The sequence below is a fragment of the Lacerta agilis genome, chromosome 1 (genome assembly GCF_009819535.1).
Source record: "Lacerta agilis isolate rLacAgi1 chromosome 1, rLacAgi1.pri, whole genome shotgun sequence".
Taxonomy (NCBI): Eukaryota; Metazoa; Chordata; class Lepidosauria; order Squamata; family Lacertidae; genus Lacerta; species Lacerta agilis.
In genome coordinates, this window is record NC_046312.1 from 75,532,255 (window position 1) to 75,556,736 (window position 24,482).

At 42.3% G+C, this 24,482-nt stretch overlaps 1 protein-coding gene across 3 annotated transcripts; it reads right to left on the bottom strand.

Annotated features, from left to right (window-relative positions):
- PHRF1 (PHD and ring finger domains 1) lies at positions 1–24,482 on the bottom strand. 3 transcript variants are annotated; one of them, XM_033155854.1, is made up of 18 exons: positions 24,357–24,482; positions 22,059–22,173; positions 20,834–20,947; positions 19,665–19,906; positions 18,898–18,981; positions 17,822–17,943; positions 16,773–16,873; positions 16,078–16,244; positions 15,791–15,920; positions 15,247–15,371; positions 14,750–14,937; positions 14,306–14,425; positions 7,779–7,933; positions 4,264–7,026; positions 3,243–3,394; positions 2,227–2,487; positions 1,204–1,332; positions 1–1,011 (listed from the first exon to the last, which is right to left on the bottom strand). In XM_033155854.1, the coding sequence occupies exons 2-18, from the start codon at positions 22,147–22,149 to the stop codon at positions 874–876; spliced, it is 5,082 nt and encodes a 1,693-aa protein (XP_033011745.1). In that variant the 5' UTR covers positions 22,150–22,173; positions 24,357–24,482; the 3' UTR covers positions 1–873. The 3 variants fall into 3 exon arrangements, with proteins under 3 accessions (XP_033011745.1, XP_033011736.1, XP_033011755.1); XM_033155845.1 differs by having other exon boundaries at positions 16,078–16,250; XM_033155864.1 differs by having other exon boundaries at positions 3,318–3,394; positions 16,078–16,250; positions 24,357–24,481.

Here is a 24,482-nt window from a genome sequence, read left to right on the forward strand (position 1 = left end):
AACAATTCAAAATAACTTTATAAACTGTCACATTTCTCCTTTGTACATCCTTTTTGCTGCATACCTCAGGTTTGTCATTGAAAGTCTGCAAATGGTGCTTCTCTGCCTCCACTCCTCCCCCCACCCTCCCTGTTCAGTGAAAGGCAGCTCGTTGAATGCAAAACTACTCAAAACCAGCCTTCAGCACATTATTCACAAGAGCTTCAACATAGTTCAAATCCCCTTCCACCAATTTCCACCCCCGCCCTTTCAAAATGAAGTTCCTCATTGAGATACTTCAACAAAATGGTAAATGAATGCCATCTCTGGAGCAGTGTTTTCAGGAGTGGATTTAGAAGGGGTAGCACATGCCTGCAACTCCCATAAGATACAGCGAGTCAAAGTTTATCACAGAATAGGCTAGAAATACTGCGGTTCAAGTATTAAACCAAATTCTGAGAAATCGCTAAAGAATCCACATTTCTGATAAATAAGAACACAGTGGGAGCAAGTATACATTGCTGTACACTGCATATAAAAGTGTCTGTTTTAAAATGGAAAGACAGGTGCAGAGACCAAAAAAGGGGGGGGTGATCAAAGCCATGAAAATTGATAGTGTGTCCTCTCCCCAACACACACATACTTTTCTTTGTCCAGCTACTCCACAATTTGAGTGGGATCAGCTGACATTTGGCTCTTGAACTGCAGTCCAATCCACGCCCATCCCTGTGTGAGAATGGGTCACCCTGGAGGAAGGCCCGACCACATTAGTTGCTGAGTGGAGAGGGGTGTCTTGCAACATGCAATTGCATTATCCCTGCTTTCCTCTGCAGAAGAAGAAAATCCTTGGCTAGAAAAGCCTCCACTTGTTTCATCTTTGGGGCTTGGCCTTTCTCAGTTCCCTGTTTCAAGGGGCTCTTCTTCAGGGTCAGCCTTCTTGTGTTTCCTTATATGTTTGTACTTCTCAACATAAGCCTTCACAAGATTAGCCACCTTCACTGGGTTAATTTCACCACTTTTGCTGTGGCAAATCTAGGAACGGTAAAAGGGGATCGAGTTAGTTTCTGTGAACCTAGCATTAAATCACCCTGCCTTTTTCGACTTCAAATTCACTACCTGAAAGAGCAGGGTAGTCTTTTGCCAGCAGCTAATATTCAGTTTACAGAGTATGAATTAAATGGGGCTTTTCACAGTCATTTGCCTAAGTTTATTCCCTCTCGTTACCTTTTGCACCGCCTTCCGAAGAATATCTTTGTATTCCTCCTTAGTGATTTCCCTCTTCTGGTAAAAGGGCTTAATTGCGAGTTTCACTTCTTCCACAGCCCTCTCTTGCATGTGAAGTTTCTTCATGTACTATGAAGGACAAAAAAATCTGTTAACCAAAAAGCTGCCTGCAAGTAGGGTTTTCAAACTAAGTTATCAGAGCAGTAGTTTTTAAATTACAGGCGGATGATATGCTGCTTCCCCTGCGGCAGTCCTAGTTATGTTGAAATGGGGGGTGGGGATCAAGTGGGACATGCAGACATATTATTTCAGGTCTCCTCAGGAAGTACAATAGGTTCAGGGAAAACCTATTAATGAACCACACTGTTAATTTACTGAATTCCTTGCTACAAAGTACAGTGACAGTGAATAGCTTAGACCAGGTATCTTCAACCTTTTCAAATCCAGAACCTGCGTTTAACTGAAACATACATTTGGGGACCAATTTCTTTATCTTCTACCATTTATTTTCATGTTCATAGTGCTCCTGTTGCAACCCACCTAGGATCAGGCTAGGACCCACTAGCTGAACCAGTGGCTTAGGTGTATCTAAAAAGCATCAGACACATTCATAAAGGACAGGTCTATCAACAAAATAGTTTAATGTTTCACCCAAACAGTTAAATGTTCAGTGGTGATTTACTTCCAGCAACCAAGGGTTGGGGATAGCTCTCTCCATGAAGCATCTTCTGAAAGACTAGACGGTCTGATGCAGCAGGAGAATTCTTAGATTTTATGGGAGAGATCCTATGCAGTTTGAGAGTTGATGTTGTGCAAGCAGTAGCACAAGAGGTAGTACACAAAGCTTAAATATCACCAAGTAGAATAGTAGTTGCACTAAGACAGGCACTGGACTTGGCTGTTGTGCTGTTAAGAATGGGGTTCCCACGAGTGCAATGGCTGTTGTGTGAGTGGGCTGCTCCATTTGGGTTTCGCCCATGAGTTCAACTTCATCATCTTAGCGAGCCATCCACCTCCACTCACCTCCTCATTCTTTGATTTATCCACAGGGGACTTAAGTGCTTTGACTTTCTCCTCTGTATCTCCTGTAGAAGCTGCCTGAATTCCTGGTTCTGAAGCTGTCGCCAAATTGCCAGGCTCCGGGGTCAATCCTTGTCCCGCCACACAGCTAAGCAGAGGGAGACTCCCCTGCATGATGAACTGGACGGTGGGCTGACTAACAGGCGCATAGGGGGGCAGACTCGAGGGCAGTGGTGCTGTCAGAGGCAGGTTTTGGTTGTAAACCTGAAAAGAAAAGAAAAGAAAAGATCACAAACCACTTCTCATATCACAACATGTTCTCTACTTTTGAATGCCACTGAATACCAGTTGCCAGGAATCACAGGCGAGGACAGTACTGGTGGGGCAGGTCCTGCTTTTAGGCTTCCCTGGCTGGCTACTGTGAGAACAGGATGCTGGACTCGCTGGGACTGGGACACTGGCCTGATCCATCAGACTATTCTTATGTTCTGAACAAATGAGGGTGGGGATATGATGCATAGGGATTACAAGAACAGCTTTCACTTAAAGGGACACGTATATTACTTTCTGCTAATTCTAAAAGGGAAAAGGTTGTTTTAAATTGTTGTAACCTATCCTGGGATATTAGAGGGAAAGGAGGATAATAAATTAAGACAATACTGAGTTCACATCAGCCTCACTGGTGAGCAGTGGGTGGTCTTCAATAAGCATTTTGTATGCAGTCTAATAACTGATTTTAAGATGTCTTAAAAAAACCCACATATTTAATAAGCTATTGGAAATTAGAAGTCACAAGCCCATTGCAAAGCAGCAGAACACAGTTTCAATTTTTAAGTAGGGGAATGCCAAAGTCAGAAAAATTATTGCAGTACATGGGCTGAATGAAATGTACTACATGTGGGTGGGTGGGGGGGGGGAGGAAGAAGACTGTTCCACAATGAAGTCAAGTTAGGGGCACATGTTTACAGATGGAGTGGAATGGCCTCCCATGACACTTGTCTTATGGCGTGGGAACCAACCTGGGAGGAATCTAGATCAGGAAACATAGGCTCAGGAATCATATAATTGGTTGGAGGAGGCTCAGTTAACTGCACCTGATTTAATGTCTGGGTCAAATCCTCCGCTTTCCAGACCCCTTCTTTCGTTCTCTGCTGTTTGCAGAATGGCACCCCTGAAAGATCCCCAAGAAGAAAAGCATATCAGAACAAAACATATAGACAATCACAGCAAATAAAAACACTTCAAGCCATCAAACTTCATGACAACCTCAGAAGAATTCAGTAGATGGTTTAACAAGCTTCCCCAACTTCTTAAAATGAGATTTTAGTCTGCAAGCACAAACACGTCTCTAAGTTCCTAGAAATACCTAGCAAAGCTGAATTCATAGCTTAAAGCTCCTTAAAACTGACACAGACATTTAGTTTATGAACTGTGATCCAGGATGAGGGTGGAAGAGTTATGCTTGGTAATAAAAACAAAATTAAAAAAATCTTTCCAGTAGCACCTTAGAGACCAACTTGGTAATAAGTTAGTTATGTTTTTATGATGCACATACCCATATTATATTCTTCAAACTACACATGTAACAAGTGTAATGGGAGGAATCAAGTCTCTTTGTAAATAACTCTAGGTGTTTTGGAAAGTTTTACATAATTCCCTGCAGTACTAAAGCACGAATGCATATATGCTAGAAAGAACTCCATGGCTTACTTAACAAAAATTTTGCTTTGTAGGCAAAGAAAACCAGTTTGCCAGGTTAGAGGTAATGGCAAACTATGGATTGCCACCAAAAAAAGGCAATGTCAGAGGGCATGAAGGAAGGAGAGAGCATGCAAGGTGAATACTCACTAACGTAAGTGCCAAACAATAATGAAACTGCACCCCTTATTTTTAAAATAACCTGAGGCTCTCATTTAGTGGGACCAATCCAACCTTGAACTATGACAAACAACTACATTCCGTCTCACTTCTAATGAGAAAAGCAGCTCCTATCCCCATGACATCGACTTTTGCCATTTTAAAGATTCACCATGCACTTACTTGCTGCTTTGTCTGCACTCACTGCATCACTTTCTTCCTCTTGAAGATTCCACGTAACTCTTTTCACTGGTGCTTTAGATTTCAACACAGGACCTTGAGCTACTGCTTCCGGTTCATGTTTATTTACATCAGTGGCATTCTCACCCAATGTAAGGCCCCCACCTTTAGCCTCAGTTGGCGTTTTGATTTCAGGCAAAACTTTAATTGGCATTGGCTCATCATGCTCCTGTACAAGTTCCTCCTTCACTGGAAGACAGTCTGATAAAAATGGGCACACATCATCAATATCTTCTTTATTAGCTTCAATTTCTTCCAGTTGCTCACTACTTTGGCTAGCAAGTCCTGGTGACTCATAGCCTGCCGCCAATTCCTTCCCAATGGAAGAATCTATATTGTCAGGTAGCACTCCAGAACTTGCACACTCTGCCTGAGAAGCTATTACAGTTACAAGTTTCTTGCAGATTTGCTCCTTTATAATGGCCTCTTCTAAATCAACTTCCATTGCTATCTCTTTTGGAGGGCTCTCTTGTACAGGCATCAGGTCTAGATGAACATTCAATGATTCTTGTGTTGAATCTTCCAAGTCTTGGGTCCAAGGAGGAGCATGATCAAGAGAACTGCCCAGGTTATCATCTGAAGATTTCTGGCCTTTCTGGTCCTTCTCTTGAAGAGGTAGCAGTGGCATCTCTTTCGGCTTATGTTTCCTTTCTTTGGAGCGTGACCTAGATTGCAGTTGTTTCTCCCTAGACTTAGGCCCTTTGGGCTCCCGGGGTCTTGATGGCGAGGATGACCTTGATCTCCTCTTTCGCTTCTCCCGGGACCTAGATCTAGATCTCTTTCTCTCTCGGGACCTTGAGGTTCTCTCCTTCTTGTACCTGTCATGGCTTCGCTCCCTTCTGTGCTTCTTTTTCTTCATTCTCTCAGCACTGTTTGATGGGGAACATTCCCTCCCCCTTCCTCTAGTGGCAGAGTGCTTTTTCTTTTTTCGACTTTCATACAACTCAAAAGAAGAGTTGCCTGGACTACCAGATCGTGATCTAGATCTCTTGTGTTCTTTTGCCCAGGAGCTTTTTGCCCTTTTGTCTTTCATCTTATCCCTTGCTTTCTTTTTCTTCAATCGCTCATAACTACTGGAGCGGTCACTTGAGGAATGCCGAGTCTTTGATTTAGTCCTGTGGCTTTTGCTGCATTTTTCTTCAATGGAGCGGGAAGTGGATCTGGAGCTTCTATCTCTTGAACACGTTCTTGATCTAGATCTTGATCGTGTGCTTTTGTAGTCTTTTGTAGCTGTCTTTTTTCTTTTTAATTTGTTCTGGCTTCTAGAACTAGAATTTGATGGTGATCTTGAAAAAGATCGCTTTTCTGTTTGCTCATTTTTGGGTAACATCTGTAGACTGTTTTCTCTTACGGAATTGTCCACCTCAATTTTCACTCTAGCCTTACCTAGGTCATCTTCAAAAACTACCCTAGGACCATTCTCATCCTCCTCATTTAAGTGCTCTTCATCTGTAACTTGCTTGATGGCAGAGGATGTACAGGGTAGAGTTGACAATTCCTCCTCCTCAGCTTTCTCTTGTTCTGTATCAGATACCTGCTCCACAAGCCTCTCCTTTATCATATCGTCATGAAACTCTGTGTTACTTGATGGCACATCTGATGATTCGGCCCCTGATCCAAATACATTTTCCAGTGTGTAAGGGGTAATGCGGCGCACTGTTTGGAATGTCTGGACTTTTGGACTCGCTGTGGATATTGTTCTGGTGATATTAGCGAGGGGCAATCTTTCCGGACTGCTATTTGTTGAGCTTGAATCAGAGCCTGTTGGATCAAAAGGATCATATATTTCACTTTTGACTGGTTTAGTCTTTTTCAGTGAAAAGAGGGGCGACGGATTCTCCTTTTGCTGTACTTTATTGTCCACAGGCCGGAAAGTATTGCAAAACCCAGGATTAGACAGTCTGCTGGAATGCCCAACATTTCCAGGGATGTTGATTTTAAAGCTCTCAAATGATGAGCTTCCAACGTTCCCCCTTGAAGGAGGAAAGGTGCAACTGGCATGGGCAGCAGCAGAGCCTCCACTTGTGTGTGCTTGTCTCTGAGGAGCGTGTGACTTGCTGCTCTCCATTTTACTATTGCCAACTGGTTGGTTTGTACTCCCTTTGCCAGTCAACTGTGTTACACAGGAGCTGGGAATATCACTGCTTCGGTCACTGGCCGGCTGCAATCCCAAATGACCACTAGTCGATTCCTTTTTAATCTTTGGTATCCTGGGGAGTTCAGAGATATCAAGCCTTTTAGGGGACAATTTCAAAGGCTGCCGCACAGGTATGGTTTTTGAGACTGAACTCAAGTTGTTGGGCAATAATTTAGAAGATACAGAAAGAGGAGCCCCGGGCAGTTTAGAGCCTCCATTAAATCTGAATACTTCACCCAGTTTGGGGCCACATCTATTCAGATTTGCTAAATTTTGAGCCTGAACAGACCTTGGAGTCATTGAGTATTCAAATCTAATGGGAGCCCTTCCAGATGTAATCTGCAATGGACTCACTGCTTTGTTTGCTAGGCTTAGTGAAGAAGGGGACAAGGCGAAAGTATTTGAGACAGCAGATTTGGAGTTTGAATTCAGTTGTGAAGAAACCAAAGATTCAGCAGTAAAGCCACCACTAACTGTAGTCCCCAGTTGGGAAGCCCCCTGCTGGGCACTGTCCTCCAAGCCTTCTTCCGCTCTTGAATTGCTTGCTGAATTGTCATGCAGCAATGAGACTGAAAGAGACATGAGAAAAACCCATGAAAGTTTTCCCAGTTATCTGCTTGTACTATTCCATACAGACAATAACATCCCAAAATTTTAATATGGACACAGGACAACAGAATTGGGGTTTTAGCAACTAATTACCGGTAACACTATGCAAGTGAACTGTCAGCTGTGTCAGCTAGCACAACTTCCAGTATGACAGTAAGTTACACCTCCAAGTATCAACACTTAAAAAATAACAGGGTGCCAAGATGAGTGGTCATTGCACCCTAAGCTCTCTCATACTAATTCAGTATAACCTTTGATCGCCTACATATACTGCTTACCAAATCAAATGTGGGCAATTGGTCTATTTTATGAAATTCAGATTAACGTGATACATTCTAGAAAGCACAACCGCAATACAATGTCAATATTCCTGTTCTCTTCTATTGTCATGCTTTGATAAATAAACAAAATACTGATTTGTACTGATTTTGTAGCTCAGTTGTTCAGAGCGTGCTACTGATAATGCGAAGGTTGCAGGTTCGATCCCCGTAAGGGACAGTTGCATATTCCTGTATTGCAGGAGGTTGGACTAGATAATCCTAAGGGGCCCTTCCATCTCTATGATACTCTATAAATAACTCTAGCTACCAATTCAAGGCATACTATTACAGACTGCAACCTGGCATTTGCTTGCCTGCTGCTTGCAAGGATTAGAAAGTGCTTGTGTGCATAACACGCTAACAAACTTCAGATCAGTCTAACCAAGCATTACCTGCTTTCTTTGCTGTCAACGATCCATCTCTATTAATAACGACGTCAGAACCACTCATCATAAGGAGGCTCTGTCCAGTCAGGATGCTCCCCAACAGGTCGGGCACAGGGGCTGGGCCAGCTTCTGGCTCAGGTGTCAAGGCAGGAACACTCCTCCTATAAATTACACAAGGCATGCCTTCTGATTTCACACTATACAGAACTATACTGGTTACATCAGAATGAACAAAGGATCTTTTACATCCTATTCATATAGGTTTGAGACTGTAGCACATCTCCACAAACCTGAGGCAGCTACATAGGTTAACGATGAGCCATTCCTAACCGGTCCTATTGCTACCAGTGTTTTCAGAAGAAATAGCTTACATTGTGTTGATGGCATACAAAATAACTATAGCTATTGGGATAAGAAAACAAATGGTCAAGTATTATTTTCTTTATAGAGGGCTGAAAATACTATGAAAAGCCTTGCTATTGGGGGTGGGGCAGAAACCCAGTAATATGCAGAGTTGTCTGTACTCCACAATCCAATGCAAGTGTAGAAAACCTGCAGAATCTCATTCTCATTTCATTTAATGTTTGCACCCACTTTTCCTTCCAAAAATGAAGCCTGAAGCAGCTAATATAATGAAACACATATAATATTGAAACCAAAGCAATATAAAAATGAAAAATGCTGCAATAATTGTTTTCAATCCAATACTTGTCCACAGCTGGATACGCTACAGGTATGTGAACATTTACCAAGACCAGGACCTGCAAGGGAGGGTGTGGGTGTTCCAATTGGTATTTCTGAAACCCAGAACCTTCAGATAACACAACTACATAACATCTGTAGTGCCATCTTGGCTTTCTGCCTACTACACATTCATACCAATCTCTAAGTCTGAGACAGCAAGAAAGAACATGGAGCACATTCCAGTCATAAGTTGAGCACTTGTTGATTTCAACTGGAGAACGGAACATGTGCTTAAGAGTGCAATCCTCTGCAAGTCTACTCAGAAGTAAGGCCAACTGAGTTCAATGGCATTTACTCTCAGGTTAAGAGCATATAGAAATGGAGCCATATCTGCTCCACCAAAACCCAATGACCTTAAAATGTTTTAGGCTGGCCCATTCATACCAGTGGGCAGCTGCAGTTTTTTTTAATCATTTTGGTCCTGTGACAACATACTTTTGCTGGACACTCATCCAATCTTGTGTGCTGTGTATAGGCAGCCTGTATGTCTTTTGCAGCAGCAGCGTTTCTTTGCTTTGCTGCAGCCTAACAGATTCTTCTTGCTGCTCTTGAAGCAGTTGTTTTCTTTTTTAAAGCAAATTATAACAGCTTTTAATTATTCAAATGAACACAATAAAACACCCCACCTCACCCACATTTTTTATTTAAAGAGATATGAGTAGCAAAGAAATAAAGGAAAAAACTCAGTGTACAGAACAAACTTCATTAGTGAAACTCAGCTGACCTCTGCCAAATAAAACTGAGTTTTATTCACACCTCTGCTTTGATACTGTGAGCTTGAGCTTTCCGCCTGCCTACTGCAAAACACAGGAGTTACAAAAGAAACCCCAGTATTTTAGGTATCAGTGTCTTTGCACCCAAGAAGCTCACTAAACTCAACCATCTCATTAGAAGGTGCCCCAAAATGACAAAATGGGACTCCAAACCAGAAGATTGGAGGAAAACAATGCAGACAGTCCATAAAAAGAAGTGAGACAAATAAGATACTCCACTGATGTTTTGGAGTGGCTCCAAAACATGTACCTCTTGTGGAGTCCTAGATCCATAACTCCTTCTGTTTAGCCAAGGCCACATTTGAGAGAAAAGCTAGCTGCCTCTACACTCTACCTGCTTTGCAGCTGAGCTAACAGGCTTCACACCTATTGAAAACAATTAGCGCTGTCTGCAACTCCACACATACTAATCCTACAAACACTTACTCTCAAATAACACCAATGTTACAGCATAAGCAGAAGGCCTTCTAGTCACTCTTGCTTTTCACAGTAAGCATTCTATAAGGCATTGTGCAATTGTCAAGAATGCGGAGAGCTAAGAAATACTGATCTAAAATATTTGGAGTCACTATATACCATGCATTTAAAATGTGGCAAAGCAGTGTAACTATACCAAACTATACTGAACTCAGTGAGGCTTACTTATGTGTAAGTTGCATAGGAATTCACAATTGGTCACCTCCAGGTTGGCTTACTGTAATGTGCTTTTTAATGGGGCTGCTTTTGAAGACAGTTCAGACACTTCAGTTTGTCCAGAATACTATTGCTAGGATGCTAGATGATGCAAGCCACTTGGAGCATACCACTTGCATCTTACACTATCTGCACTGGTTATCAATTCATTAGGATATTTATAAACCACTAAAGAGACCCGCACCACAATAACAATATAAAATAAAAACTAAATAGGTGAGAACAAATAAAGCAGTTCTAAACAACAACAAAAGACTGTCTTCTGGAAAAGCCTGGAAACATACTTCTGGAAAAGCCCAGATTTTTTTTTAAAAAAGGGTTTTTTAAAGTTGTACGCATTTCAACAGCAATGGGCAGCATGCTGGACAGGGCAGCTGCCACTGCACTGTCTAAGCTGACATGAAACCCAAGTTCTGATGCATGAGGTTCTACTAAGTGGGCTCCCATAGACAGTGCTTTTTTTTAAGGAAAAAAAAATGGGTCCTGGGCCTAAGTTGTTACAGTAAGTGCTGCACTTTAACATTTTTTAATTGGGTGGGGTGGTAAGATGCCAGTACTGCGTACCCTTGAGTATTGCCAGAAATAAAGCACTGCCCATAGATCACATTAGTCAACAGACAGGTATATGGGGGAGTAAGGCAACCCCTCACTTATCAGTTGCTGGTTTTTGACCTTGAAAGCTCTAAACAAACTCGAAACATAGTACATGAAGAATCACTGCTGCCCATATGAATTTCCTAGTAGATCATCTACTGAAGCCCTGCCCTCAGTCAGGGAGGGGTTTTCGGGGATAGCGCCAAGAATATACAATGCCCTGCCAAAGGAAATATGCCCAGCCTATTACTGCTTTTCAATGAGTAGTGGAGGCATATTGCTCAGCAAGATTTTCTGACTGTTTTCAATGGAGTTTTTATTGTTTAGTTTTACAATCGATGATAGCTATACTGTTTAATATATTGCTTTAAATTCTGTTGTGTCGTTGCCACCATGAACACTTCTTAGAAAGGCAAGATAGATACACAGTACTGAAATAAATAAAATTTTTAATATATTAAGCGTCCAAACTGGAATGGCCATAGCATCAGACATACATCTAAAAATACGCTTTTGGTGTTCCCCAGGAGCCTTATCCTGAATACACCCACCCACACCCATACACACCCCTCTTAAGGTAAGTGCTCTGAAAAGGCCAAACTGCTGCAACAAGCTACTTCCCATTTTGGAACTCCAATTTGCTTTTGCCTTACCTGTAATAACTCACCTGGAACTTGCCTTCTTTGGAAGCAAACATTTGGCTGCATTCCTGCTCTTTGGTAGATTCTCCCCTAATTCTCAATGAGCTTTGGCCCTCTTTGGCTCTAGAAAGAACATCTCAGTGATTTCGGCTTACGCTTTGGCTCCTAATAAAAAGGAAGCAGAAAGCTCCCTAAACCTTAAAGCATTTTTTAAAAATTTGACAGGCATGGATCCACAAGACAGAAGCTTCATTTTTGGTAATCTCTCGGGGAGAGGAGCAGGAATCCAGTCAAATGACCCTGTTCAAAATCCTAAATAAGGAAAATGATTCTTTTTCCTCTGAGAAAACTTAGTATGCAAACCTTGAGCTATCTCTCGGCCTAGCCTACCTCACAGGGTCATTGAGATAATAAAATGGGGCCAGGGAGAGAAACACTGAGCAACTTGGGTGGTAAGGAATTAATAACAACAAAACTAACAAAAGCAAACAGAAATGAAACTGCTTTACATAACTGTCTCAAGAGCCCATAGAATTGGTGAAACATGAAATATGTCATCCATACACCCCTTCTGATGCAGTGAACAGACCCCTACCCACCATCATTTATATTGTGAACACTAAACAAAACAAAACAGCCACTTCTTATCATGTTTAGTTGTAGTCTGAGTCTTCAGCCTCAGGAACAAAGCCAGGCACCAAGTTCCCATGATGCCACCTCCCTCACTTCCTCAAAACTCCTCAAAATCCACCTTTTCAGAATCCCATTCCTCAAGTCTCCATTCCCTATTGTATCCGAGCCCAACTGCATATTCTTCCCCTCTGTACCCCCTGCCTCCATCAACTCCCTTGTACCATTTTCTAGCACAACAAACTGTAAGCCCTTTGGGGCAGGGATTGGTTCCCTCATTCTTTCTAACGCACCATGTAAATTTAATCTTCTTAAAGCAACAACCACAACCAAAAACATCTTTTTCAATGTGATAAAGCAGGGCTGTGACAACCTCCACCCCCCGCCAAAGAAAACCCTCTAGATTACCCATGTTGAAAATCCCCTTATATTTGTCCTATTCCGTTTGTTTTCTTCCCCTTTTTCTGCTTACTCACACAGGTACTCCTCCTTGCTTGGAAAATATCCCAGTCGCCCACCCTTTCCCTCCAGTTTGTTTAGGGCTCTCTGCCCTCTGCTCCCAACTGCAAGAGAACCTCCCAGCTCCGACATTCCGCCTCATGCCCCAGTTAAAGGGAAACTGCCTCAAAACACTCTACCAGCGGGGGGGACACCTGATCTGAACTGGACCTTGGGCATCCTTAACAAAACAGACCCAAACTGGGTTCCCAGTACTCAGCACTGTAGGCAGCAGCAATGTCACCATGCCAGGACTGCATGAACCTGGCAGCCTAAGGGCTCCTTTAAACACATCGCTGAACATATGGAACACTGCATGGGTAAGCTTGCTGGGCTTTTTTTTTTTTTAAGCATGCTTCCAAAATGAGGCCTGAATAAGCAGGGAATGAGGATAAGCATGCAATAAGGTATTCTTCGCACAGGAGGCAAGCTCAATGGAGAGCCTCTCTCTTTAGCCCTCTCCTGTGACGGAAGCAGCAGGGATGTCTGCAGTGGGAGATCCTCTCACTGGAATGACAGCAAGAGACTCCACCCACAAGCAAAGATTTCCTTCTCCACCACTACGAAAAAATCAGGGTGAGCTAACGGTCTAAAGAAGGCATATGGATATGCCATGTGTGAAGAAACAATTGGGTAGGCGGTGCTTGTCCCTTTCCCGCTCTCAGCTGCCTCTCTCAAATTTGATGACAATTTGACCTCAGGAATATGCTTGCTTAGGATTTCATGGTGGTCAGCAGAGATCTCCCGCTCCCCTAATTAGAGAATTTCCCACTAATTTTAGGGGTCTTTCACAAGCTTTCCTAGGAATTCCAGAGTCTTGAGCGACATTTGTATCAAATGTTTCCCTTCCACCTGTCTGGTGGAATGAGGGTGTCAAACTAGTGAGAATGAGTGTATGAGAGAGAGAGAGAGAGAGAGAGAGAGAGAGAGAGAGAGAGAGAGAGAGAGAATGAATATATTTAGAGTTATATGGTTGCTATTTATAATTGCTCACTAAGGTCATAGAATCACAGAATCATAGAGCTGGAAGAGACCACAAGGGCCATCCAGTCCAACCCCCTGCCAAGCAGGAAAATACCATCAAAGCATTCCTGACAGATGGCTGCCAAGCCTCTGCTTAAAGACCTCCAAAGGGTGAAAGGTTGTTTTCTGCTGCTCCAGAGAAGCGGACACGGGGCAATGGATTCAAACTACAAGAAAGAAGATTCCACCTAAACATTAGGAAGAACTTCCTGACAGTGAGAGCTGTTCGAATTTGCTACCAAGGAGTGTGGTGGAGTCTCCTTCTTTGGAGGTCTTTAAGCGGAGGCTTGACAGCCATCTGTCAGGAATGCTTTGATGGTGTTTCCTGCTTGGCAGGGGGTTGGACTGGATGGCCCTTGTGGTCTCTTCCAACTCTATGATTCTATGAAAGGAGACTCCACCACACTCCTTGGCAGCAAATTCCACTGTCAAACAGCTCTTACTGTCAGGAAGTTCTTCCTAATGTTTAGGTGGAATCTTCTTTCTTGTAGTTTGCGACTACAAGAAAGTAGTAGTAGGTGAGAGTCATCACCTTAGTAATTTTAGGAACAGTGACCTATTCAGCAAACTGAGAACTGAAAGGAAAAGATTGTATCTTCTTCAAGCCAACTACAGCTAAGCCAGGATTTGAACTGTCTTTCTATCTATCGTGGATGCTTTAGCAGAGATTCCTGCATTGCAGGGGTTCGGACTAGATGACCCTTAGGGTCCCTTCCAAATCTATAATCCTATGATTCTCCACATATACACATACCACACACACTAACTATGCTAGAGTCTGTAGCACTGAGCATGAATCCATGAATACTGCAGAAAGGGCTTGAGGTTTCAATACAGTGTGCAAAACAGGAGAGACCACAAACTAGAAGAGAACTTTGTGCACCTCACTTCTCTTGCTGCTGCTTTGTATAATAAAACACCATTTGGTTGGCCTTACCCAGGAAGCCCCATAGCGACTGGTCGAGCGACAGGACGATGTGATCTTAGTGCTGATTGAGAAAGGCCCCTTCTTTTGTTGCTCACAGGTGAGGCTGAATTTACAGGAAGCTCTTCATTACTAAGAGAGAGAAAATGGAAGATCACGACCAGCTTCCATCTTATCTGAGCTTTGCTTATTTTCTTAAATGAAATATTCAAATTGAGAAGATCAAATTCTGTCTTCTGATATACTATAAAAGTTTTTGAAATAGCAGGGAAGCAAATGGGTTAAGGAACATATGGAGTAGGCACACTTAAAAGATTTAGCTTCAACCTGAATAAGCTTTATAATCTAATTTGGATTTAGCCCCATTTTTCTTCTTTCCTGCCTATCACAGAAAAAGTCTCCATGTATTTCTGAACTGCAGTTCTTTGTTTTCTTCCCATTTGTCATATTTCATACCTGTTATAAGGATCCAGTTCAAAAGGATCTCCAAACACAGAGAGAGAGGCTGCTCCAATATCTGCTCTCATAAGGCCAAGAGAGGGTTCCATTGGTTTGTACATGGAAGGGATTGAAGTGCCACGTACAGGCTTGCCAAGACGAAGGGTTTTTGCAATTCGGGAACGAGAAGTCGGCTCATTTTTCACCTGGGTAGAGGAAGAGCAGGTTAACTTTATGCTCAGAACAGGATTCCCACCAAACTCTATAAAAACAGAAAACATGAATATGTATCACAGAAATATGAAGGGTTGCATTCTCTACTCTGTAACCCTCTTAAAGGGTATCATAGAAAGTAAGTGAAAACCTTGGCCAGTAGGCCTGGAGACTGTCTGAGTATATGAAATAAAGTAATAATTACTCCTAAATAAATAATGCTGTATTACAAGAAAATTGTAACAATGCTCTATTACAAGAAAAGCATAAACTATAGGAAAATTAAAAATCCAGGAGCATACTTTTATTTTTTTTCCCTTCCTCCGCCTTGCTCGGCGTTTGCGTCTCTTAATCCAAGTTCCAGCACTCTTTTTTCCAGCAGATGACTTGCTATGAGGTTTTTTACCTGCTGATTTCTTTCTCCTCCCTGTATTAGGTAAAATAAAGAAAGATTTTGGAGTTGGAGATCAGCAAATACAGGCTGAAGGGACGTGGTGGCGCTGTGGTCTAAACCACTGAGCCTAAGGCAGGGGTCAGCAACCTTTTTCAGCCGTGGGCCGGTCCACCATCCCTCAGACCTTGGGGGGGGCAGACTATATTTGGGGGGGGGGGATGAACGATTTCCTATGCCCCACAAATAACCCAGAGATGCATTTTAACTAAAAGCACATATTCTACTCATGTAAAAACACGCTGATTCCCGTACCGTCCGTGGGCTGGATTGAGAAGGCGATTGGGCCTACCCCTGGCCTAGGCCGGAAAGAGAGTGGAAAGGGTGGAAAGAGAGCTGTGTAAGCCTCCTAAAAAATTAACTAAGAACTATCACCACCGTTCATAGCAAATTACCTCCTCTTCGTTTATTCTTGGTTGTGGTTCGAGGAGTCAGTGGTCTCTGATATACGGCTGTGCTCAGCCCTGCTGCGACTGCATCAATGGTTTCATCAAGGAGGGAAGACATAAGGTATCTTGGTACATGCTAAAAATCAAGGTAGGCAATCACAATTATTGATTTACTACAAAATTAAGGAAGTAGAAAAGCCCCCCCCCCCAGATTTCTTCCTAAATCAAACCATCTCTTCACTACAATTAGGAGCTTTCTCCACTCAAAATCTTCCCCTCAGAATGTGCAGTACCTGGATTCGCTGTGCAGTTGTTATGCGATTCCTGTTCACTGTTGCCCGCACACGCTCACTCTGACGTGTTCTGGCTATAGCTCGAGTTCGGACACTGGGACGTAGTCGACTGGTGGTAGGGACGACATCAGCTATGAGGGAAGCAACTTCCTCTTCACTCACATGATCTGTTTCTTAAAACAAGATCAGTTGTCAGCTGTGTTTCAACCAGCACCTGAACACCTTTCTAGAGACCTAAATCCAGGCATTCTGCTAAGCCTCCAGAACAAAACTGGCAAGGGTTCTGGAAAAAAAGAAAGCTCCTTAAATCCCTTTGCTTTAGAATTCCCCATGGACAGTGCAATGTTTTCCCTTCCAAGGCAACTACCAGATCCAAACACCAGTTTAGATAAAGAGAAGGTTATGGAGCAATTTACTGTTCACCAATGCCAATGCAATGGTGTGGCTGATTCTATGTGTAACAGGCTTGTACACTGGACACCAACATTAGCTGAAGTACTGAGATAAAAATGTTGTTTTGTTACTGGTTTTTAACACTGAACAGGTGTTCTTATATTTATACTAATATTGATTGATTTAAATGGGAAAATCCTATCTCAATAAAATTCATGTTGCAGAAGCTGTGGGAAAGTCCTGGATTTTTTGAAGAACAGCTCTCTACAATGCAAAGCCAAGCTACTAAAGAAAATACTTGCCAGCATCAACAGACACAGCATTTGCTGGTGCACACTGTGGGCAGAACCATTCATCGACAGGTATCTCACTCAATGGAGGATTAAGGCATTCCATGTGGTATCTTTTAAAAAGAAAGAAAGCGTAACATGTTCTCACAGAGCAAGAGGGTGCAAAGCATGTAATACGTAATTGGCCATACAAACATCTTTTTTTTTCACTAAGATGATACATGCAGGAACTTCCTAACAACAGTAGTGCAGGCACTTGTAGAGACATACATAATTCTTTGGAGTGCAAAGGAAGTTCTGCAACTCTTTGAAACGTCCTCATCCCACAAGCCCGGCTGCTTATACAAATCTTCAATCAAAGCATGGCTCCAAGTACCTCATGGTTCTAGCATAGCACAGCATAGGGCATACATTATGACTGCTCCTGTGGAAGTATCTGCCAAGCAAGGCCAACTTGTGCCCTATGTTGTATTCATTGACCTTCTTCTATCCTCTTCTTAAAGGCTTAGAGCAGTTCCTTCATCTAGGCACATTAAGGACCACCTCTCACTTAGCTTTAAGTAATGGGCACCTAAATAATAAAAAAATCCCCAGAGAAAACAAAGCAGGTTTTCTTTTGAGCCTACAATTACTTAATTTCATTTTTATTTTATAGCATGTAAACATCTGGTGGCTGTTTTCACACCTTAAATTGTTTTATAATTTATTATTGCATACTCTGTTTTTATGGTATAAGCTGCCCTATCTCAGTGCTGAGGGGGGGAAACATCTACATTTTCAAGTTCTGCCTAAGAAAAATGAAGATCTTCTAGCAACTATGATTTGCTAGCATACCCATCAAAAATGTCAACCTAGCGGGGTAGAGGGGGTGAGAAGAAATTATGCTATATATTTTTGTGTTTTTATATTGTGAACTGCCCTGTGATCTTCAGATGAAGGGTGGTATAGAAAATTAATAACATAAAATACAGGCAGCATACAAGAGAAAGAAGCAGCTACAGGCCTAATTTAGTGTGAAAGCATCAGGCAAACGAGGGTTTTTAAAGGCAGAAGCTCCTTACCCATGATCACAGCCATCGCACAGCAACAGGCGATCTTCTCGGTCGCTTCGGTCACACACTTCACAAAAGGTAGGGTCCTCCTCCAGATTATCCTCCTGAGATTTTGCATTCTCAACAGGAATCTGAGCAAAGTTGCACATTTTTAGGAAGTTTTACACTATCGTGTTAATAGTTAGACTAAGCATAGCCACTGTTGCAAACTCCTGCCAAGTCAGTGCCTGGCCAAGCACCAGTCAACTTCATTATCCGCTTTTGTGCAATGGGACACAACATTCCTGTTCCCCTTGTTGAGTAGTTCAAATATTAAGGTTCATTATTGTTCCACAAAATGTGTACCTCTTTAAATGTCAGAAGGACATCTCATGACCTAGTTTTGCAGCTGTGAGGGAGTACAGCAGGTGTTGTTAATTGAGCAAGCAAATGTAGTATATAAGGAGTGTTGTGTACTTCTTTCTGTACCCTGGTGGGTGGGTCACTGGTTGGGTCATGGTTTGTAAGGTTTTGTAAACTTAGTATAACTTCTGTTGTTTTTTTCTATAGTTAAAACCAAGCAAAGGACCTATTTTGCATTATCTTAATTATGTTAAATACATGTAGTTTCCTCAGCATGTCTTCTGCAGAGCAGTTGCCCAACTTAATTTTATAACACCCCTATGCTCTCTACATTAAAGCATGCTTCACTGGTGTTTCACCTGCAATACAAGCCACAATGTTCTTAAGCTAGGACTAGACCAACCATCCCACAGAAAACCACCATATAGAAAGGCCCGTCTACGCATACACATACAAGCCAGATCTCTAAGTGACAGCTGTAGCCTACGCAAGAAACATTACTTCTGAAAATCGGTGTTGGAAAAATTGCACATTCCAAAACCACAACCATTCATTCAAATGAGCAATTCCCATTAACAGTGTCATTAAGGAAAGTTTTCAGAGCTTTAGGATGGTATCCAGGAAGGGGGAAATTGCTATGAATTCTGAGCTGAAGGAGAAAGCGGACACAAAAAGTTTTTACAAAAACTGCATGAAACATGGATTCCGACTTTTAACTTTTCTTAAGTCAATGGAAAACCTACTTTCTTCAAGATTTCTCCACCCAGGCGCACTCGAACGCAGATAGACTTAAAAAGCATGCGATCCACTGGACAAGAGTTGGCATTCTGCAAAGAGGAGAAGGAGGGGAGGTGTTATTTATTTTATTTCTTGCCCGTAGTTTACCATAAAGTATCCGAAAGGGTACAACAATAAAATATGAAATTATAAAACAATTAAAACAGCTAAAAATGAAAAATTAAAGTAAAACAGTCAATACATAAAACCATTAAAAACAATACTAAGGTAAGGGGACTGCAGCAACCACAATTTTTAGCTAAGGTAAGCCAAAATCTGCCTGATTCAGCCAGAGTAGCAATTTTGGTTTTTATATCACCTAAATAACAAGATTGGGAGCAACTAATATTATTGGTATTATAGAAAAAGAGAACAAGGTAACGAACGCATGCACTTTTTAAGGTCTACTGGGTTCACATTATTACTGCAAAAACTAAATGAAGGTTGGGCTCTAGTAGTTCAGAATAATAACTAAAATGCATCATGGTAGATTCTACTGGTAGTTCTTCCTAGCCAGTGACTGTAAATCTGCATTACAACTTGATCCCATACAATGAATCTCTACAAAAATCACGAAGTATTTTGCAGAGGATGATCTGAAAATTGCCTCAGGTATGGCATTATTTTATCAGGTCACATCAAATTATACTGTTTATTGCCTTTGCAAAAAAATGTAAACAAATTTAGTAAGATAAATTATGCAACAAATCACATTTATCTAAAGAGTTCTTACTTTAGACCACTCGACTATACAATCCAAGCAGAAGTAATGGGCACAGCTTTCAGGCGTTCCAACAGCCTGATCCCTGAATGTGTTGAGGCATATTGGGCAGTTTTCAGCATCTTCATCAGAGGAAGAAAGTAAGCCTCCATTAAGTTGCGGCTTTGCTTTAACCAAATGTGTTGATTGCGTAGCAGCCATTTCCATTTCTTCCTCCTCCTCCTCTTCTTCCTCCTCCTCCTCCTCCTCCGAATCTTACAAAACAATGAAAGAATTGCTTAGTATTTATTTCCACATGATGCATTTTGGATTGAAGTGCCCTGTGATCCTGAAGAGAAACAACAGTCAAATAGATTCCTGGGGGAGCATGAATACCCACTTTCAATGCTAAAACTTCATAAGGCTGCATTATTCAGAACAGGCACTCTACAGCAATCCCATCTATTTCCATGATTCAACACCAGTGGGCGCACAGTAGCCCAATGCTATATTAAAATTTCAGTTAACTAGCAGTCATCATATGTATGGCTTGCTTGATAGGAAAAAGAAAAACCCAAATAAAGTCAGTGTTTATCAGGGTACTGCACAGCAAGAGGGAGTGCAGTACAGTGGTTAAAGCAGGTGTAGGGAACCACAGGTCCTCTAGGTCTCTCTATCAGACTTTTGGGACTCTGCCCAGCCCAGCCAATACCCATTCTCCAGGCCACATCTCTCACTGGCCCAGCTCTGCACTCTCCTCTAGTGATTTTACCTGTCCTTGAATTGTGACAATACAGCTTGCCTGGATAAAAGAGTGGCACACAACCACTTATGCAAACCACTGGTATGCAAAGAAAGCTGCCCACTAGGTAATGTGGCCTTCTGGCTGAAAAGGGTTCCCTGCACCTGAATCAAAATGTTGAGATTGAAGACCAGGGTATTCAAATTCCTGCTCTCCCACAAAGCGGATGATTTCAGTCTAGGTTGTTATAATCATTCCGCTCACATGGAGCATGAATGCTGCTTGAGATCTTTGAAAGAATGGAGAGATAAATATGCTAATTACAGTTTACATTCTATCTCATCTCATCTCATGTGTGGTCCATGGCCCAACACGCCATGTCCAGTTAAATAGCTGCTGGAGACAACTTGATTCCATACAATAGTAATGAGTATAACACTGAGCTGTTTTTTATCATCACCTTCTAGATCTTCATCTTCACCTTCTTCATCCTCTTCACCCCCATCTTCATCAGTATCACCTTCCTCCTCACTGCCCGTGTCATCAGAGTCCCCACTATTTCCATCGCTGCTTTCTTTTGAACAAGAGGAACATAAGAGGGGCAGGGAAGGGAAGAACATGAGTAAGGCAAAAAAAAAAAGTCTTTACAAAAAAAAATCCAACCACTCATTAACATGTAATACTGGTAGTATTTCCCCCTCCATGGTTGTGCGTACCATTCCATATATCGGAAGTGTTGATCTCTTGCCAACATGAAGTAACTGCATCTCTAATGCCAGGGAGGGACTCATGAAGATAATCCCTCTACTTCTGTTTTTATTTTCCAACCAGAAAAGAATAGATTTCTAGTTCTCATGGCTGAAAATGTGTGTGCAGTGAGCTGTGAAATCTCAGAAACAAAAAGGAAGGGTGTGAGCAGGACTTCAAGCAAACAGGGACTGAAGTGTCATTGGCTGCATATTGTTTATCATCCCTCCACCATGAATAGCTGAAACAAAATAAAATTAGGCCATACAAAGTGTGCAACATTTAAAAAATCACAGTTATTCTTATCAGGGTGTTTGGTTTTCTAAGGCAAAAAAAGATAGCTGTTGTTCTCTTACTTCCTCTGCTAAAAAAAAACCCCAATAGTTGTATTGCACCACACACTAACGTGCATGAGAGTTTCAACGGCTAATGCTTGCAATAGCATTTCCCTGTGTAGGCAATTCTAGCCATCAGTGTTAGCTAAATAAGGAGCCATGTATATGAAGCTTCAGATTGCTAAACTTAAGAAAAGCAGGGAATGATGTAAACAGCCTTCCCCATGTTGGCACCTTGTTGCTATAGTACAACTCCCACTCTCCCTGACCAATGGCCATGCTGACTGAGGCTGACTGGAGCTGTAGTCCAAAACATATGGAGGGCCTCAGGTTAGGGAAGGCAGATGGTTTCTAAAAAAGACCACCAAGTTGTTTTCTGTAGAAATGTCTTAACGTTTATAGAGTAAAACTGCAAACCTCACTCACATCCAAGCTTTGAAGTGACTAGGAAATAAATTATGCCTATACCTAGAGATGTGCAGTTGTGAAGCCATGAAGAATATCTCCAAACACAAAACCACAGACCAGTTTTCTCTTGTAAATGCCTTAAGGTTCAGAAGCTCCAGCAGTTTTAAGAATAAGGCTCTGACTAGTTTCAGTTACCTGCGTCGCTGAAGAGCTGTGCAGTCGTTCTTTTGACTTTGCCTACTGCAGCATTCTTGTTAATGAGCTCGTCCTGACTGTCATCATCCATTGCAGGGCATCTGGAATTGGCTCCCTAACAAGAAACAAGATTCAAATTGAAGGCAAACTTTTGCAAACAACACAAAATGCTGAATACATTGTTTTTGACTTTGTATGTGCAACCTGGACCATGTCATTCTCTGGGTGACATACGGGGGGGAAATATTATTAGGGAACATTTAAGTTACAAAGAGAGAGGGGGGCAATTAAACAGGGTATATCTTTTGCAGGAGATGTGGGTACACGTGTTAAAGATTTTGGTGGGCAACAGTAATAATCTGTATATATTTTTTGTGCAACATCATTTCCATAGTGAGAGAATGACCGTTGTCAAGATAGTGGGTGTCTAAAAGACAGTGAGATGCGCAGGTCCAGTTTCACCTTGTATGTGACCAGGTCAGTCTTCTTCCACTGATTATTAAAACACTTTTCAGACAACTGCACACCCGTAATGTTTTCACCACTTATCAACAAGTAGAAGGCAAGTCATATTTCCTAACAGGATTGGAGAACCAGTTAGGCAATAAAATTATTTTTCCAAGAAAAAACAAAATCGAAAATTCTTTCTAGTAGCACCTTAGAGACCAACTGAGTTTGTTCCTGGTATGAGCTTTCGTGTGCATGCACACTTCTTCAGATACAGTGTATCTGAAGAAGTGTGCATGCACACGAAAGCTCATACCAGGAACAAACTCAGTTGGTCTCTAAGGTGCTACTAGAAAGAATTTTCGATTTTGTTTTGACTATGGCAGACCAACACGGCTACCCACCTGTAACTTTTCCAAGAAAGTCTCCTGTCCCACAACTGATCACCCCTGCCCCACAATTAAATTGGATTTGAAAACAAATTGATTCTGCCATGCTATCTGACAGCAAGCCTGGAACTCCAAGGCATGTTGTATCTGCATCTAGGAAAATGCCAATTGCATAGAAATGTTAGGCTAATACTTAGAAATATAGGGTATTTATTATACTATAATTAATTTATTTAGTAGGTGCTAATAAATATGAAATACCGTAATTTTCCCCACATTCCTGCACCTGCTGGAATAAAGCAAGCAATGCTGAATTATTATTTTTTGAAGGCTTCAGACATGATAAACTCAGTCTAGGACAGCTATGAGGATCGGTTCTGTTAGTACAGGAGTCAGTTTTGTACAGTTTGGAAACATCCTTTGATCCTTTATTGATACTAAGCTTCAATTGGGCTGGACCTCGGCCTAACCCTATATCCAAGACTCCATTAACAGGTTGGAACCTTAACAGTCTATATGAATTGGGGCATGGGTATTTGATGGACCACCTACTTCCACATGAACCTGCCCACTTGCACAAGCCAATAGCACCTGCCTCCAGAGGTCAGAAGGGTGGCAGACAGAGGCAGCATTTTCTGTTACGGCACCCCATTCATGGAGTGGTCATCAGTTATGGCATGTCACTGATGCAATGCTATCCCTCTGGTCTGGCACTTACACTTGTATCTTTTCCAGTGCCAGGCAGACGTTTTTCTTCACCTTTCTTTAAAATAATAATAAAAAAGATTGCCTGAATTGGATTTCACCCTACTGTGCTGAGTTGTTGGCTTTTTTTAACCACTATTTTATTGTTTTAACATATCTGGGGGTAGCAGTGCTGAAGGATGAGATTTGTAAAAGTCCTCCAAGCAAACAAAATACATACTTTATGCCTGACTAGTCAGCAAACAGTGGTATCAGTCCTTCCCATGTTACCTTTTCCCGCAAATCAAGTACACACCAATAAAGCAAAAAAAAAAAAAATACATAAAGAAGTAAGTCTTTGGCGAGAATGTCATCAGGTGCAACGCAAGACTGTTGCACCAGGTGGAAATGGGCACTCATTTTTGAATTCTAGTACAGTACTTATCCGTGGGGTGGGGGGGGGAGCACTAAATATTTTTGGACTACAGCTCCCACCATCCCAGACCACGGGGCCGCCGGCTCCCCACCTTTGACATAGGCCACCCACCGGACTGGGAAAACAGAAAAGCGGAACGCATCTTAAAATAAGGGAAGGACGTGCGGAATTCTCCAGCGAGCAGCCCAGCGCAGCCGCCTTCCTCGCCTGTCACCAGGTCGTCGGTTCCGGGGAGCGGATGGCTCTGAAGGACCACCATCCCGGAGATGGGCACCACCTCCGCTCACCCAGCTGGTCTGACCTGGAGGCCCCGAAGGATCCCTCCCTTCCCCCTCCGCTCACCTGCCAGGAGGGGACCCCACAAGGCTATGTAGACCGGAACAGGAGAAGAATGCGCACGCGCACCGGCTGCTTTTTTCCACCCCCTTTTCCCACAAAGGAACGCAAAGCGGGGCGGGGGGGGGGGGC

What these genes read in the sequence shown, in the direction of transcription:
- PHRF1 (XM_033155845.1), bottom strand. Translation starts at nt 22,149, where the DNA reads ATGGATGATGACAGTCAGGACGAGCTCATTAACAAGAATGCTGCAGTA. An exon ending in TGAAGATGAAGATCTAGAAG is followed by an intron (nt 19,907 to 20,833) that starts GTGATGATAAAA and finishes TTGTTTTGTAAG; the next exon opens with ATTCGGAGGAGGAGGAGGAG. An exon ending in GTCGCTATGGGGCTTCCTGG is followed by an intron (nt 7,934 to 14,305) that starts GTAAGGCCAACC and finishes TGTAATTTATAG; the next exon opens with GAGGAGTGTTCCTGCCTTGA.